This window comes from Sceloporus occidentalis, unplaced genomic scaffold (genome assembly GCF_023333645.1).
Source record: "Sceloporus occidentalis isolate IW3139 unplaced genomic scaffold, rSceOcc1.0.p SCAF_2, whole genome shotgun sequence".
In the NCBI taxonomy this organism is placed as follows: Eukaryota; Metazoa; Chordata; class Lepidosauria; order Squamata; family Phrynosomatidae; genus Sceloporus; species Sceloporus occidentalis.
The window spans coordinates 184,824,503-184,842,630 of record NW_028316982.1 but is presented as its reverse complement, the minus strand read 5'-3'; the positions used below and the strand labels follow the sequence as shown (position 1 = coordinate 184,842,630).

At 39.8% G+C, this 18,128-nt stretch overlaps 1 protein-coding gene and 1 long non-coding RNA gene across 12 annotated transcripts in view; one reads left to right on the top strand and one right to left on the bottom strand.

Moving 5' to 3' along the window:
- The window catches only part of LOC149319441 (MAP7 domain-containing protein 2-like), a 94,814-nt gene that overhangs the window by 63,317 nt on the left and 13,369 nt on the right, over positions 1-18,128 (top strand). For 3 of the 10 annotated variants that reach the window (XM_089511719.1, XM_089511718.1, XM_089511720.1), the window contains exons 4-9: positions 1,508-1,622; positions 2,442-2,537; positions 5,807-5,917; positions 9,278-9,400; positions 10,155-10,303; positions 14,647-14,774. In XM_089511719.1, coding sequence (XP_089367845.1) covers positions 1,508-1,622; positions 2,442-2,537; positions 5,807-5,917; positions 9,278-9,400; positions 10,155-10,303; positions 14,647-14,774 — 722 coding nt within the window. Of the gene's footprint in view, positions 1-1,249; positions 1,337-1,507; positions 1,623-2,441; positions 2,538-5,806; positions 5,918-9,277; positions 9,401-10,154; positions 10,304-14,646; positions 14,775-18,128 lie in introns of those variants that run through there. The other 7 variants (XM_089511727.1, XM_089511721.1, XM_089511722.1 and 4 more) reach the window with 7 other exon arrangements.
- On the bottom strand, positions 1,318-17,819 carry LOC149319442 (uncharacterized). 2 transcript variants are annotated; one of them, XR_016280189.1, is made up of 4 exons: positions 17,748-17,819; positions 10,406-10,467; positions 2,235-2,311; positions 1,318-1,391 (listed from the first exon to the last, which is right to left on the bottom strand). It is a non-coding gene; the product is annotated as an uncharacterized LOC149319442 (long non-coding RNA). The 2 variants fall into 2 exon arrangements; XR_016280188.1 differs by having other exon boundaries at positions 17,741-17,788.

Genomic DNA, 18,128 nt, shown 5'->3' with positions numbered 1-18,128 from the left:
ACCGTGGATGCTTGAATCCATGTATAAAAAAATCCATGTATAAGAAAGACCGACTGTATCAGTTGTTGGACTGCAGTTTCCATTATTTCCCATCACTGGCTGTGACTGATACAAACTGGAATCCTAAACCATATTCAGGGCTGCAGGTTGCTCATACCTGCTGTACAACTTGAGAAGGACTTCTTGTTTTTCAGGATACAGATTGAGGATAAAGGCTGGCTGGTTGGCTGGCCTAGGATGGTGGAAGTTGTGGGTCAACACATTGATGGAAGGACATCAAGTTGAGGAGCCACATGGACTATGAGAATGTTTTTAAACACTTTTACTTAGGAAAAATGACTCTGTGGTTCAGCCCTGGTAGCATTAGTGATAATGTGCGTGCACCTAGTGCTTTCAAACAAGTAATCCCTTATCTTGTGTTTGAATGTTTGAATCAATTCTTTTTTTTACAATTGCATTAATTCTGTCATCTTTGTTGAGAGACTTTGCCACATTTTTAATCCTGAGAATTTCAAGGCAACATGATATGATTTTTTCTTGTCCCCACAGTAATCCACATTTCATGCTCTTCTTTTTTTTTTTAAAGTGATATTATTTGTCTTACTATGTTTGGTTTTATGTATGTTGCCCTGAGAGCTCTGGTTATAGCATGGCACATAAATGAGATAAACATTTTAAACACTTTTAAAAATGTGTCAGTAGGGATTTCACTTGATGCATCCTTAGTCCAATTATTAACCCTAGTTGAACAAAGATAAATAAGATTTGAATTTAAAAAATCTAGTCTGTTCTGGAAGTTCAATGATTTAGTGTTTGACTAAGAAATATTATTTGGTAAGCTGGTTAGGAAGAAGGTAGAGGAAAATTCTGCACTGAGATAATGTTTTAGGAAGAGATGATGTGGAGACCATAGAAGAAGTGGGAGGAGGAAGTAGAAAGAGGTGGAGCTTTTTATTCTCCTTTCCTTAAAGTAGATAGACTTTAGAGTAATGAAAACAGCAACTGTAGATAAATACTCCTTTTTAACAATATCAGTGGTCAGAGTTATTTGTTTTATTCATGGTGATTACACGTATAAAAGTAATTTTCAGTGCTTCAGAAGGATTCACTGCAGCAACTGAGCTTCACCACTGAAGGAGAGAAACGTAGCTCTGCTGAGATGACAGCTTAATGCATCTCATGCATTATTCTTAAACAAATTAAGCCCAGACAGAGGCACAGCAGCAGTCTTGCCAGCAGGAGCAGATGCTTGGAGGTGATGTAACTTGTGTTACTAACTTCAGCCTCTATAGTGACCTCAGTAGTGACTGCAGAGAAAAGATACATATTTTTGGAGGTGAGTGGATGTAGCAGCTGCTCTTTTGCTCATTCTTTTTAGCAATGCTGGTAACCTGCATGGATGTATAACCAGAATAAAAACACAATATGATTTGTTTTGATTTTTTGTAACAAGGTTCTTTAAGAAAGTCAGAAATGTTATTATTTTTCTTGCTGAATGATTGTTTAGGAACGATTAGAAGCTATGATGCGGAGGTCCATGGAGCGAAGTCAGCAGCTAGAGCAGAAACAGAAAAGATGGTCGTGGGGAGGAGCACTGGCTGCAGGCTCAGGAGACAGAGATGGTGAGTGAAACCGGCTGGCTGCATTGCAGATTCTGAATTGCAGATGCTCAGGATTAAAATGAAAGCTGCAAAATCTGTTTTGATGGTCGACTATAAAGTGTGCGCGCCTGTTAGTGAGAGAGTGAGAGAGAGGGTGCAGGGAGCCTTGGGATACATGATTTTAAACAGATGTTATTGTTAATTTTCATACTCTGATAATCTTCTTGGAAGTGGGCCAACACCAACATTTGTCTACATGGTATGTCAGAAATAAAGAAACAAATAAAACACTGTTGAAATGAGCCACTGCTTTATCATGGCTATCAGTTCTGTATGACTTGGCAAAAGACAGTCTATTTTTATCCCAGGCACTCCTTAAAAGCTCAGGGGACTTCTCCATGATAGTGCAGTATTTACAGATGAAGATGAATTCTACCTTTTTCTCTAGCTGCTCTCTCTTTGGTTTGATTTCAAAATCCAGTTAATTTACCACCAACCATGTATTAACATTTATTATTTTCAGAAATCATCCAAATGTGTTTAAATTCACCAGCTTGTTTTAATAGGTTTTCTTAGGTTAAAATATGTTGTTGCTGTTTTTTTAAAGTGATAAGAGACCTTTTCAGTACTTACGTTCCATATGAAAGCTGAAGCATTTGGTACAGGGTTTTGTTTTTTTCCAGGGAGGTACAGAGAAATCCATCTCCATCCTGAGAAGGACAAGCTGTTAGCATTTCCAGAGACAGATATATTAAAAGCCTTTTTGCATTATTTGGGTTCTTAACACTCTTGATGTAATCTGTCACCTCTCTTTGCTCTGATTTTTTTTCTGTTGTGTAGGTGAATCAGAAAATACCCCACCCCCTCTAGGTTTAGCTGCCAACACCCCTCTTCCAGACCCTCTGGCCTCAACTGCTGCAACTGATTCCTCCAATGGTATTTGAGAGTCTCACGTGCCATTGTGTTGTCTATCACTTTAACACATCCACCAGTTTTGTCCTTTCCAATAACGGCTAATTTTCTCTGTTATTTCAGTTTGATCCTTGAGAGTGTTCACATTGGAGGTTAAGGGCCCAATTCCCCCAAGTGCTGTAGCTGCCCCTTTTCCACTTAGAGTGGCCTTTCCCAACTGAGAGTTTATCACACAAAGGAGTTTGGGAGTTTATCCCATGAATATCCCGGAAAAATTGCATAATTACATAAAACAATTTCACACAACATCGCACAAAACCCACCATTGAAGTGGTCACAAAGAAGCATCAACACACATCTTTTTATCTTCAGGATTTCAGTGATAATGCTTTTCCTATATCACTTTATTTGCGCAATTGCGTGTGATAATCATTCGTGCAATTACTTGCCATTTTTGCTTTATTTACAGGAAGCTTTAAATGCACTTTAATTTCTCTTTAATGCCGAAATTAATCCCAGTGTGATAAACTCCCTGGTGTTGTCCAGGTATTTTGGACTATAGGTCCTGTAATTCCTGAACATTGGCTATGCTGCCTGGGGTTGCTTGGAGTTGTAGGCCAAAAATATCAGGACAGCACCACGTTGGGTAAGGCTCACTTAAAGTGAATGTAACAAATCCTGTTGAAATGAAATAAGTGGCACGAGGGCTTGGTGAATTGTACCCATATACTGCACAGTGTCTCTCTTCTTATTTTTGGTTTTGCCATAATGAACCAATGCATGCTTGGCATTCTAACATCATAGTGATATTCCAAACACGTTTCCCACTAGCTATTGTGAAGTTCATCATCTTTTGTCCAAGTGTGGGGAATTCGTGTGTGTTGTGTGTCTTTTTGAGTAAGGTAAAAATAAATATTGGGGGAAATGAGCTTTAAAACATTTCAGTTTTACAATATAAGCAAATAGAAATATCTTTTTTTTTTCTTCAGAAATCATACACTTGTTACCTAAAGGCAGAAAGAACTAATCATTACCTTACTTTAAATTAATGACAGTATTAAATTGTAGAATTCATTTGGAGCAAGAGCATAACGGACTGCAGTGGATTATTTTAAAAGCTTTTCTTGGTGTATTAGATTGCTAGTGGAATCTAGTCTTTGATTAGTAATTCAGTAAAGACTAGCAACTCTAAAAACCTGGATTTGTAGTTTGGCAGCACACCTGGATACTTTCCATGTATATACTCAGAGTTAAGTCATCTAAACAGGTAACTACTATTTATGTTGTGACTAGCACAATATTATGTTTGCAACAACTTTCTGCTGCCTTTCTACAGTTTTCCAGCCCTACATTTAGACTTAGATGACTTGCTGTTACTTATGTGTACTTGGTTTTCTATTGAAAAGTTCACTTCTATAAGTCATTATCTATATACCAGCTTCTAACACTTTCCTTTAGTGGCTGCTCTGGGTAGAGGGCTGTGGACAGTGTTAGGCCTGCCTCATTCCATTGCTCACACAATGAATATGATTATGGCCCAGGGAAGAGTACATGGGTAGATCTCCACAAAAGGTAGAATACTATTAGTGCTGAGTTCCAACACTCATGGAAGCCTACATACAGTCTATGTGTATAGCCTTTCCCTGCTCAGGGATCCCTTCCCAAGGCATGGGCTTGCCTTGGGAAGGATGGGGGCAAAGTGTGGGGTAGGACCAATGGCATGACTCTGTTTCTGCCCTTCCTTCAGTGTGTGAATTATACATAAAGAAGAGTTTGTTCTCCCTGAAATTCACTCACATTACAATATAATTAAGAAGCAAGAATGTGAGTAAGGTAGTATTGATGGAAACCAAGTGAAATGAGCTGGTGTCTAATGACTATACCCAAGTGCTTTCCCTGGGATCACCAGAAAAGGAAAGAATTTTCCTGGAATGGCTACAATTTGTTTCTCAGAAAAAAACAATCCTATATTCAGATAGCAGTTCAGGGAAATGCTGTATTAAAGCAGTGACCCCGGTGATCTAGTTGATTGCTTACATGAAAACATTCACACCAGGTAAAATGTAGCCAACAGAGTATGTTTATTACTTATAAATGATTATATAACTTCATTCATGCTTTGTACTGGTATTTATGTAAGAAATTTGAAGCCAATTATACTAAGCTGTAATTAAAACTAATAGCCTAAATCCAGTTCTTAAACCTGGAGTACAGCAGACCCACCGAATCACTGGATTTCTGTCCATTCCACACTTGATTCAGTGAGTCTATCCTGGGTGGGGCTAGCAATTGGATTTCAGCCATTATTTTCAAAATGAGTGCTGAAATAACACCTTCCTTTGCCAAGCACCTAAAAAGATTTCTGCAGTACCACTGATGGACACTGGTTATTGCTAGATACTTAATATAAAAAAATTACCAATAATCCACATATTTGTGTCAGCCTTGGCATCCAAACAAAACTTGTCATTGCCTCTGAGTCATGCCTGTAGGGCTGGGTTGGGCTGGGCAACATGTGGCCTTCATCATGTTGTTGGACTCAAACTCTCATAGGTTCTAACCAGCAAACCATTGGTAAGCGGTGTTGCGAAACACCCCTTACCAATGTGTCTGGCAACATTTGGAAGTCCGCACATTTTTAATAATGTATTCATGTGTTACTTCTGAAGTTCAGGGTAAGGTCAGGTCCCTGCTCTTCCTTTCGATTTCAGTACCTGTGAAGAGGAGAGAACCAGTGGTGCTTCCTCTTGCAGTGAGCTTCAAAGGTGCTCAGTGTGTGCAACATACGCATAGTGCTGAGGGGGGAAAGGGTAGGGTAGCTATCTTTCCAGTTGCTTTGAGCTTCGGAAGTGTTCACCAGATGTGAACAGGATGCTACTCATGGTGAAAAACATTGGCAGTCCCTGAATTATTTGCAAATTATGAAAAGTTATTGAGCATCTCCATTAATGAAGCTGAACTATTGAAAATACAGTATTTTCTCATCATACCTACCTGTAAAGTTAGCATTACTCATTATTCCTTTTTACCTGGTTTAGGTCTCTTTCTTTCCCTCTTCTTGGTTTTCATTGTGAAATAATCTTATCTATCATATTGTAAAACTGAAATGTTAAAGCTTGTAAGAAGAAACCCTATGTCTTGAATTAGCTCTGATCTCTGGGTTGGACAGATGTGCCTTATATTCTTTGCCCTAATCCAATCACAGGCCCCATGGTAACAAAATTAAAGGTTAGTTCTGGGAGTATTCAGCACTGTGGAATGACTATAAATGTCTTCAATGCATCTCTCTGCAGCATGTGACAAACTTTCAGCTTCTACAATGAATCTTCCAAAGCAAATGGAGTCGCCTATCAATAAGCGCCTCTCCTCCTCCACAGCAACAATAACACATTCCCCTGACAGAGGCAAGTGAATGTGCTGTTTGTTGTCACACCAGAAATAATCTCTCCTTTGTGTCTTAAAAATGTATTTTCTCTCCTCCTCCCTTTCCTCCCACCTACCTCCTGCCAGCTTCCTCTCCCTTTCTTGATTAAACAGCCTCTACAGAAGATCAGAATAAATATTACAGTTTTATTTTTTATTAGCAGTGTAAGGGCAAGCTTCTTTTAGAAAATGACAGTGCAGTACTCAGATGCTTCATTTTAGTAGTGCTTAGGAATACAGCTTGTATCTTAATGGTACTCTCCTAAGCACTGGGCAGAGCCCTTCAAAGGGAAGACTAGAATGCTCAAGATGGTGAGTCCATGATTGGATTTCAGGCTGTGCTGGTTCAAGCTAGCCAGGCAGATGTTGATGCTGGCTGTGGGTGTCCTTTTTGCCACACCATATTGCAGGCTAGCATAGGACCAGACTAGGTCCAGTTACCGGTAATGAGGGGAGCTGTGTCAAAACACTGGTATGGTTTTAGATAATTGTGCAACATGGCTTACCCAGACAGGAGGGTGTTGCAATTTGCCTTTATGACTCAGGCAGCAAAATGTCTTCCTCTATCCCTGGTGCTGAGGAAATAGAGCTGACTTAGATTCAGCACATCCAGACCTGGTGGATCCTCATCAATAGAGATCTCCACATGAGGGATTGTTACCAGCACCTGCCAGTGGGAGAACTGCCGATAATATTAGATCTTTTGCTTGACAGTATTTGGGGGATACTATCTGTTGTAGTGGAATGTCTCTTGTCCAGTTCCTCTTCATATTATCCTGATTCCCCCCAACCATTAACATATTTAAGACTGTACTCAGTAGTTGTTATGTTTCTATACCACCTCTCCTCTAGTGAGATCAAGCTGACATACAACAGTCCTGTGAGGTAGGTCAGACTGAGTGAGAGTGACTGAACCACAGTTACCCACTGAATGTTTATTGACAGAAACCTGCGCCTAGATATCCCAGGTGATGGATGTCCCATCACTCTAATTACTGTGTTACAATGGCTGTTTATACACACACACACACACACACACACACACACCCAACTGCTTAAAGATATGTTTTCTGAGATACTTTTAAAAAATATACACATACGTATGCACAAAAAAGAGAGGCAATGACTGAATAAGTTTATTTAATTAGTCATTATTTGATTCATGCCCCTAGCTTATCACTAGGGTTGAGATGGAAGGCAATTTTCAACATGATTAAAATAATATTCGCAGCTGTCATTAATGTTGATATGTGTTGCTTTCCTAAATATGAGGTTTACATTACCAAATATACCAGGAAACAGAATTGAGTAGATTGTTAGAGTCTCAAAGCTTGGTTTTCACATAGTGGGGCAGGTTGGGGGTGACATTAGAAGGAGTGGGGCAGGTTATTAAAAGGAGTGACCAAATCCAGAGACAGGCATTCTCCCCTTCCCATCTGTCTGGAATCCTCACCAGATTTGGGGATGTGATTGCATGTATTTATAGATTTTATATATTTATTTAAAATGCTTTATATACTGCTTTCATTTTTTAAAAAAAATAACTAAGCAGTTTACTATACTATAAAACTATCGAAAGACAGCAATATTATAGTTAAACTCAGTACAGTGAGGCTTTTAAAAAAATGGTAAGAAAGTGATTCTAAACAGCTGTTACCATGTTCTTAATGATATCACCCTGTGTGTGATGTTAAGTCTGATTTAGAAAGATCCTGATCCATTTGTCTTATTTTGTTATTTATTAATTACATGCATATCATGTATTTCCCTCGTGAGTAAATGTGGTATACATGTGTCTTCGCTCCCCACCATACTTTAATCCCACAACAACCCTGTAAGGTAGGTCAGACAGAGAGGGAAAAACAGAGAGTGTGACTGACCAAAAGTCACCCATTAAGATTCATAATTTAATGAGTCTTGAACCTGGATTTTCCTAGTCCAGCACACAAACACAGTGCAACACTGCCTTGCAAATCTGGTGTTAGTGCACCATTTTCTAGGCCCCTGCAGGTAGAAGCAGCCTGTACATGCATAATGGTACACAAAGAACTCTTCATGCTTATTCTGCTGTATTAGGACTGTACAGAGAGTGTTTTTGAAGCAGAAAAGGGGCATGTTTTAAAAGTCTGAGAGTGCCTGTTCTAGTCAGAAGGAAGCAAAGAGCAAACTCCTGGCATTGTCCTGTTCTGTACATGTTTTTCTGGTAGTATGTTGATGCCCATAATTGTCATATTTGAGGATATATTTCCTGGGCTGTTTTTATATTTTATGTTTTTGGCTATATTTTATGAACCTCCCAGAGAGCTTTGGCTGTTGGGCAGTATAGAAATATAATATGCATATAAATCAGATGAACTAGGCAGTGACAGCAGTAACTTTCAGCTGTGGATGATGACAAATATTTAATTAAAGTAAAGGACTTTTCAAGAGAGTGGTTCTATGCTGACTTGTTACTTTTGACTAGACTTTTCCCTCTTTTCCTGCCAACTTAATGGAATTTGAGCTCATAGTTTTGAAAATATTTTTAATACTGCTTCAGTGCACAAATATATTCCACTGATTCCTGTAGAACTTAACTTCCATTGAAGAGTGCCTTGCATCCCAGCCTCCTGCCTGATCCTGAATATCTGTTTTCACTGACTTTGTGATACTGAAGGTGAAGTCCCATTTCTGATAATAGTTACAGAGGCTGATGGTTCTGCTGTTTCCCAGGAAGTCATTGCCACCAACCCTTTCCATATTGTTCATTAAGTCAAATGCATGTTTGCCCTGGCTGTCACAGCTGTTGTGCTGAAGAAACTCCTTGCATGCTGAAAAGACTCCATAGCTGAAAGATTAGTGTAAGTCTTGATTGGTCCTCCAGTTGTTTTGGATTTCCTCCTCCTAGAATTCATGATCTCTGGTCATGCTGGCTGAGGCTACCCAAAGTTGAAGTCCAAAAACATCTGGATGACCACTAACCTAGACAGGGCCAGCAGTTTAGTGCAGGACTACTGCTCTTACTGTTAGTAAAACATAAATATACTAATTCATTTGTACCATCAGTTGAATATCAGTGGAAACTTGTGCCATTTTCTGGCTAATCACAAAGAAAGCTAGTACTTCAGCATATGTTTCCCTAGTTAGATTGAATAGGTCATAAAGTGACAAGAAAAGAGAGAACCCTTTCTTTGTAAATAAAATAAAATAATAAATCCTAAATTTGATTTGCAAATAAATCTAGTCATTAATGGTTGATTTTTTCCCTTTGATTATTTTGTTTTGTCCATTCCTTATATTTATTTGCAAGTTTTAGAAGTGGTCATTTTCTTAATGTCTTTTCATTTGCTTCCATCCTTCAGCTCATCGCATGCACCTTAGTCCAATGGAAAACTTTATTATTTCTCGACTACTGACTCCCACACAAGCTTCTTTAGCCAGAAGCCGAAGTACATTAATGCTTTCTGAGCAATACAATGATCAAGGTAAACCTAATCACTTAAGGAATGTGTTAGACACATTGTGGGGGGAAAGATGAGATACTTCCTTTATAACAGAGATCAATTTTATTCCACTCATGATCCTGCAAACAAGGAAACACCTAACATATTTCATCTAGGAATTCCTGTTTGATGATTGCCTGGTTCTCTTAATATGAGTGTTGAGTAGTGTAACACTACAGGTTGGCAAAATAAACAAAACAACATTGTTTTCTAAAATAGTGACTGAAGATGACATTTTTCATCTTATATTTTCCACTAAAAGTATTTGTTCAGAAAACATACTAAAGGTTTAAAAAGTAGTTTTATTAAAATAGCTTGTGCTATTTTAATCTCTGAAGAGCTAAACAAGACAAGTAATATTCAGTGAACTACTTTAAGATTATTTATGCAACTTTTAATATTGGTATCATCTCTAGAGCTGATGTTTCTGGTCATTGCTTAGACTGGATACATGTTTCTGAATTTTCTGATGAAAGATTAACATGAAAAAGTACTTCTCAGAACAAGACTTTTTAAATCTGTTGCAGCTGATCTTTAAATCCTGACAAAATAATGCTCATATTGAGTGAAGGTATTATGGCAAATATGTGATGGTTGTATATAAAAAAGAAAAAAAAATCACTGGTGTGTTTGAACAATTTTTGTGTTCTAACAAGTCTGTGCTGTTTTCCCCCCTTTCCTCACTTCCTTTGTCTGTGTTCCCTATTGCTCTTGCTATTGTACTATAACTCTTTAGTATTCCATATCTGTCCTCGTGTAGCACCAGCTAGCCCTCTTAAATCTCCTTACAAGCCTTCCCCCACTCGAAGTATGGAGAGAAAGAAGGCAGCTTCTGCTTCCTCATCAGATGCAGTGAAGGGAGCAAGTGCAGCTGAATTCTCACAGGTGGGTTTGAAAGTTGGTGGGAACAAGATGGAAGCTCTGTTTTTAAAATATTTATATGATCGTTTACATTCTGTTTCTCAGGGATAAAGATAAGATACTCACCTCATGCTCTCTTCCTCCTCTCCACCCTTCTTCATCCTGTTGTTTCCATTCTTCTATTCACCCTTTTTTTAAAAAAAGCAGTGAAGCTTACAATGAGTACGCTTGCCACAATGTTTAGGGAATTTGTATTTCCACCATAATGCTTGTTTCCAAGATATGTAGAGTTGTTAAAACTAGATATGGCAAGTTGCTAGTTATTAGTTTGCATAAGTCTGCCTGTACCTTTCTTTACGAGTTGCATGGCTCTCCCAGGTACTCTCATTGATTTAAGTGTGCTTTATTTTAAAGTGCTCTTATGTGTATTTTCTTCCAAGGACTTTAATTAAAGGTAAAAAGCTAAGCCATTACATCACTGCCAATGATTCAGCTTAAAAACTGAGTTGTTTCATTTGAGTTTTCTTTACTGAGCATATAGATGTAGATACCATGTGCAAAGTTTTGCTTGGTGTCTTTTAGTTCCTATGCAAAGAAAATAAATGTGTTAATACTAATGGGATAGACTTTAACCACATTTATCTGTATTATGTCCTTCTTGCTGAGAGTCAAGAGGGTTTTTTTTAAATGTTTCATAGCGCCACATGGAGCTGGAAATAGGGGAAAGAAAAAGTACTGTTCCATATATACAGTCATCATGTACTAAACCCACTAAACAGAAATGGAAACTAGGGGACACTAAACAATCTAGCTATTTAGGCTGATCAAATACAAAATAAGGGCTAGCATGGTATAGTAGTTTGGGCATTGAACGACAATTCTGGAAACCACATTTTGAATCCCTGCTTAGTTATGGAAACCCATTGAGTGACCTTGGGCAAGTCACACTCTCTCAGCCTCAGAGGAAAGCAAAGACAAATCTCTGAACAAATCTTGCCAAGAAAACCCCATTGTGGGTTACCATAAGTCAGAAATGACTTGAAAGCTCACATAAAACAAATGCAAAACAGAAAATTACACAGTAAGAGCATTTTTTGTTGTTGATACTTTCATATCGTACTTTCAGGTGAGTTAATAAGATGATGTAATCTACTCTCCTGTAATCTAAAGCCACCTCTAATATTTCACAAGAAAGTATGGGAGCCTTCCAGTAACCCCAAAGACTTGCTGTGACTAATTTCCATTATATTTTGTAATATAATGAGCCATCATGGCGTGGTGGTTTGAATGTTTGACTACGACTGTGGAGACCACTGTTCGATTCCCATCTTGGCCATGAAACCCACTGGGTGACTTTGGGCAAGTCACACTTTCTCAATCTCAGAGGAAGGCAATGGGAAGCCTTCTTTTAACAAATCTTGCCAAGAAAACCCCATGATAGAGTTGCCTTAGGGTCACCGTAAGTAGGAAATGACTTGAAGATGCACAACAACAACAACGTTCATATTTACACTGGCCTAGATACATCTTCATCTTTATTTAAACCCTGCCTTTTCCCCATAATTGAGACTCAAGGTGGCTACAGTTTTGATAGAGTCAGGTAGATACAGCTAGACATCATCTATCCCTTTTGTTACTGTATATATTTCAGTTTGGGCACCTTGAGGAGCTGGCAGAGTACTTCAGAGATTAAAGACTCATATGTAGGGTTGGAGAACGTGCACCCTGCAGCACACACAAACCCACCAGGGCCTTTCTTATCCCCAGGTCCAAAACATTTTGGGGAGGTTGCCCTAAAATTCCTCCAGATACCCCTCAAACATTTAAACAGATCTATCATATCACCCCTTATCCATCTCTCCATACCCAGCTCTCTTAAGTCTTTCCTCATAGGGCATGGTTTCTGGACCCTTCACCATTTCGGTTGCCCTCCTTTGGACATGCTCCAATTTGTCAACATCCTTTTTGAATTGTGGTGCCGAGAGTATTCTAGGTGAGGCCTGACCAAAGCAGAATAGAGTGGCAGTATTACTCCTCTTGATATGGACACTATACTTCTATTGATGCAGCCTAGAATCGCATTGGCTTTTCAGCTGCTGCATCACACTGTTGACTCATGTTCAACTTATGGTCTACTAGGACTCCTAGATACCTTTCACATGTAGTGTCATTAGGCCAGGTGTTTCACATCCTATATCTATGCATTTCAATTTTTATTTTTTATTTTTTTGCCCTAAATGCAGTACCTTACATTTCTCTGTGTTGAAATTCATTTTGTTAGCTTTGGCCCAGCTTTCTAATCTATTAAGGTTATTTGAATTTTGATCCTGTCTTCTGGAGTATTAGCTATTCCTCCTAATTTGGTGTCATCTGCAAATTTGATAAGCCCACCCCCTATTCTTTCATCCAAGTCACTGATAAATATGTTGAATAGCACTGGGCCCAGGATAGAGTCACGTGGCACCCCACTGGTCAGTTCTCTCCAGGATGAAAAGTAGCCATTGTTGAGCTCCCTTTGGGTTCGGCCAGTCAACCAATTACAAATCCATTTAACAAGTTGAAGCTTAGTCCCAACAAGATGTAGGTGTAGTGAGAGAAAAATAAAAGTTATCTTGAACTGTCTGTGAATCCACAAGTGACAGCAGTGGCTAAGACTATGTTTTACAGGATTAGGCTGATGTGCTAGTTATAACCCTATTTAGAGAAGACAGACTTTAGGCCTGAACAGACAGGCCAAAATAAAGCTGCTTCTGGTCACTTTGGATGTATGTTGTTTAAATGCTACATGAGTCCTAAGAGGCTAGAAGCCATGCCAAAGCCACATTCCTGTCCTAAGGACTAGAGCGCAGCTTTGGTGCAGCTTCTGGCCTCTTAAGATGCTTGTGTCATTTAAACAGCATACATCCAAAGTGACCTGAAGCAGCTTTATTTTGGCCTGTCTGTTCAGGCCCTTTGTTCCAGTCATGCATGTACTATTTATATCCATGTGTTGCTTCTGACAATGACTTGGAAACTTCAGTTATAACAAAATATGACCTCATGGGTCTTCATTGAGGGGAAACTGGAGTGGAAATTATGCGACCCACAAGCCATATATAGTTCTTTGGGGGGAGTTCAGAGTGGTACTTGAGACCTCCTTCAAGCCATAACATGCTACCCCACACACATTTTTTACCTGGAAAAAACTGGTTAAATAATTTTAAAGACTTTGAAATGTTATGGGAGAGAAAATAGGGAATGATGTAATGTCACTTCAAGTAGCCCACAATAGTGACCACAATAGAGCAGTGTGGCCTTCCAGATCCAGACCTGTGTTTCACATGGTATTCAAATAAGATAGGTGCTACCGGCTTATAATCATTAATTGTAGATTATTTGTTTTTAAATTTTTGTTTGTCCTTTGTGAGAAACTGAAGAGACTTTTAAACTGTAATTACTACTTAATCATATTTGATTTTTTTGATATGTAATTTGTATTCTCAGTTTTGTGTGTGTGTGTGTGTGTGTGTGTGTGTGTGTGTGTTTAATTATAGTAATAGATGTTCCTAGGGCCTAAATACCCTAAAAGCACCAGATTCTATATGATCTTGAAAGCTATGCAGGGTCAGCCCTGATTAGTACTTGGTTGGAAGTCCACCAATGAATATCAGATGCTGTAGTCTATATTTCAGAGGAACCACCTCTGAGGCTCCTTGCTTAAGAAAACACCATGAAATTCATGGGGTCTTCACAGTTTTACAAGGGACTTGAACATACGTAGACGTGCAATAGATGTTCAGGAAGCAGCCTTGAAAAGACAACACCCCTGTAATATGATCTAAAATCCTTTAAATAATTAAATATTTTAAACAGTACCAAGTGTTACTGTTTTTGTTTGCTTAAAAGTATTATAAGGAAGTAAGGTAATTTTTTTTTATCTAAAATTCTGACCATATTAGTTTGATAATTCAGTATATAATAGTAATAGTTCCGATGTAACCAGAATGGAGTCATTTTACTTATATGTTTTGTGACATAGGATGTAAAATGACATTTTAAAACCCCTTTAAAATTAAGCTTAACACAGGAAATCAGGTAACTGAAAGATGCAAGCCCATGTGATTTTCTTCTCCCTCCCACTTCTCGATAATCACCTGATTTCCACCACCACCTATACCTAGAAATTGTAGTTGTATATTCAAGAGATTTTACTGCCCCAAGGAGAGCAGCAACTCAACCAGGCAGCCCCACTACTAGGTCCAAAGTATTGAAGGCCAGGTAAGATGTCTTGGTATCTGGGGCTGAAAATCCCACAAACATCTCTCCCCTTAATAACAGCTGAAACATAACTTTTAAGAAACCAAAATATGTCTCTCTTCTTTTTTAAGAATGAGAAGAAAAAGAAAGAGAAACGGCCCACAACACCTGGTACATCATCTGGTTTGGGATCTCCCCTTAGAAGATCTGACTCCCCTGCAGCCATGTCTAAACGATCAGCTTCACCTGCAACTCCAAAGTAAGAATATTTTGCAGACATTCTTTGGGCCCCCAAAACACTTTAATTATTGCAGAAAATATGCTGGTTTCACATATTGCTGTATTTCTGTGCTTTTTTAAAAATTAGAATGTGTTTTTTTAAAATTTGTTTTCAACATATATAGAGCAGGTGTAAATGTTGTCAGTTTGCTACAGTGTACCAACTTTCAGACGTCCAGAGCCATCTCAGTCTGTAAGTCATATCTCCTGTCCCTTGCAAAATCTTCCCAGCTTGCAAACTAGAATTTCTGTCCCATACAGAACCTTCCAAAGCAGTTTGAAGTACTGTACTCACCAGCATGGCCCTTCCTCACACTCTTGCAAGCTTTTTCATGGTGAGCTTATGTGGAGTTGGTTGGCACATAACAAGCCACTAATTCTGGGTGATTTTGCCTGATTTGCTTTGCCTAGGTCTGGTTTCAGAAATGTTCATTGGGTAAAAATATTGATATTTTATTTTAGGGAATTATGTCCCACCTTTCTCCCATAATGGGATTCAATGTGGCTATAGATGGAGGGAAAGTACAAAAATATCATAACAGTTCTTGCTTTTTGCTTCTGTTAGACCCTGTCTGCATGGGCCAGGATACTTCAGGGACCCATAGCTGCCCCAACCTCGCACCAGTACTTAGCCCTTCATTACCTGGCCATCACAGGTATCTGCACAACTGTCCCACTGAGCTGACCTGTACATCTGCCACTGTCATAGGTCACTCACTTCTGAGGTCAGAATAAGACACACAGCGATGATCACATAGCCGGGCACCTCTTTCTGACCTCCAACCAAGCAAATTTCTGGCAGTGGCAGATGCCCGAGTAGCTCAGTGGGATGCCCATGTAGACAGCCACCATGGTGATGGAACAGAAAGCTCTGGATCTTGAGAGGGTGTAGACAAGAGATCTGTTCAGTGTTGCCAACAAGCCTCGAAGATAATTCCCGGAAATGTTTGTCCAAAACCCGCTGAATCCCCCCAGATCACACGGAATATTCAGTCACAATTCCCGGAAAATTCCCATAATGTTAAAATGGCAGAGGTTTTGCAAATACAGTGCTACCTCGGGTTACGAAATTAATTCGTTCCGCAGCGCCGTTCGTAACCCGATACATTTCGCAACCCGAAAAGGCTTTCCGTTAGCGCTGGAAAGCCGCTAGCCGCGCTTCGGATTTGAATTTCGCGCCGAAACGCGCCAAAATGATTTTCGTAACCCGAAAAATCTTTCGTTACCCGGAACAGTTTTTTCCAATCTAACTTTTTCGTACCCCGGAAATTTCGTAACGCGATCAATTCGTATCCCGGGGTACCACTGTAAACGTAAACATAATTGAATAAAAATAATTGTAACTTATTTCAACTCTCAAAATCACCATTGAACCAAACAAAGAATGTTTCAGTCCTTTTAAGATATTTATTTTGACATGAAGGGGTTCAGGAAGCTTTGTGCCAAATAGAAATGTTTTAGGCTGCAACCGCACTGCAGAAATAAATCCAGTTTGACACCCTTTTAATTGCCATGGCTCAGTGCTAGGGAATCCTGGGAATTCTAGTTTTCGGAGACATTTAACCTTCACTCTCAGCAAACTCTGGTGTGACAACAAACTACAATTCCCAGGATTTCATAGCACTGTGCCATGGCAGTAAAAACGGTATGAAACTGGATTGTCTCTGGAGTGAAGATGCAGCCTGAGTTAGGTCCAAGACACACTGCAGAAATAAACCAGTTCAAGACCACCTTAGGTGCCCTGGCTCAGTGCTATGGAATCCTGGGAATTGTCTCTGGAGTCTGGAGTGAAGATGCAGCCTGAGTTGGGTCCAAGACACACTGCAGAAATAATCCAGTTTGAGACTGCTTTAACTGCCCTGGCTCAGTGCTAGGGAATCCTGGGAAGTGTAGTTTTGTGAGACATTGAGCCTTCTTTATCTAAAAGAGCTCTGGTGCCACAACAAACTACAATTCCCAGGATTCCCTAGCACTGAGCCAGGAGAGTTAAAGCAGTCACAACAAACTGGATTATTTCTGCAGTGTTTTGGACCTTCGTTATTAAAAATGCTCAAGGTCCAATCCATACTGCAGAAATAATCCACTTTGAGACCGCTTTAACTGCCCTGGCTCAGTGCTAGGGAACCCTGGGAAGTGTAGTTTTGTGAGAAAGAGCTCTGGTGCCACAATGAACTACCATTCCCATGCATCTGAGGAAATACGCTTAAGTCTAGGAAAGCTCATGCTGCCAACTTTTCTTTCAGTGAGACTCAAAGGTGCTACAAGATCTATCTCTCTATCATCATCACCATTATTATTATTATTATTATTATTATTAAATCGAAATGCAGCTGAAGAAGTGGACTTAAACTGGCAACACTGATATGCTGTAGACTCATTCTCTGGGGCTGTGATCTGGAAGCGTGGAGGCAATTCCCTTGTCAAACCAGGGAATCCTGGGAATTGTAGTTTGTTGTGACATGTTGAGACACTGCTTTTACTGGCAGCCAGGGCTCCATGCTTGAAATTCTGGGCTTGGTGGTTTGTTGTGCCCAGAATCCCATCATCGCAGGGAGCCTTGCAGTTAGAAGCAGTGCCAAACTGGATTATTTCTGCAGTATGGATGGCAATGGAAAAGGGAACAAAAAGAGAGCCACAAAACAAAATTCTGGGAAGACAGGGCAGGGATGCCAACTTACCAGGTGCTCTGCCCATGCTCAGAGGCATATTTAATCACTAACTAACACACACACACACACACACACACAGGGACATCACATTCACATCACACAACCCAAATGGTCCACCTCACAGTACAACAACGACCCTGAGAGGTAGGCTCGGGGCACTCTGCCCAAGCTCAGGAATTCAGAAATTCAAATGTCACTCTCAGGCAGACACAGAAGTCCACAACATCAAGCCATGATCCCATGATCAAGTATTGCCTTTGTGTGCCTTAAAACGTACGTCTTACTTGGAAATCCAAGGCAATTGGGAAGCCAGCCAACGCCCCTCACTCCCTGCCTCTCTCCAGCACCGCAGCCACTGTGCTTTGCCCTGGAGCCTGAGAATGCCTGAGGGAGGGAGGGGGCAATCACTGTCCTCTCTCTGATTGGCTGAACTATTCCTCCAAACAGTTGGGGTTGGTTGGGCTTGCTCCGTCCTGGCTCTCAGAGGGAGTCAGTAGAGAGAGAGAGAGAGAGTTTTTTCTCCAGCCCTCTTGGCTGAAAACTGTTACACTCCAAAGGGCCAAAGTCGCGGAAAAGGCACTGAATTAGAGCCAGGCGCGAAAATCACACGAAAAGCTCTGAAAAGTCCCCGTTTTCGCGTGAAAGTCGCGAAATTGGCAACACTG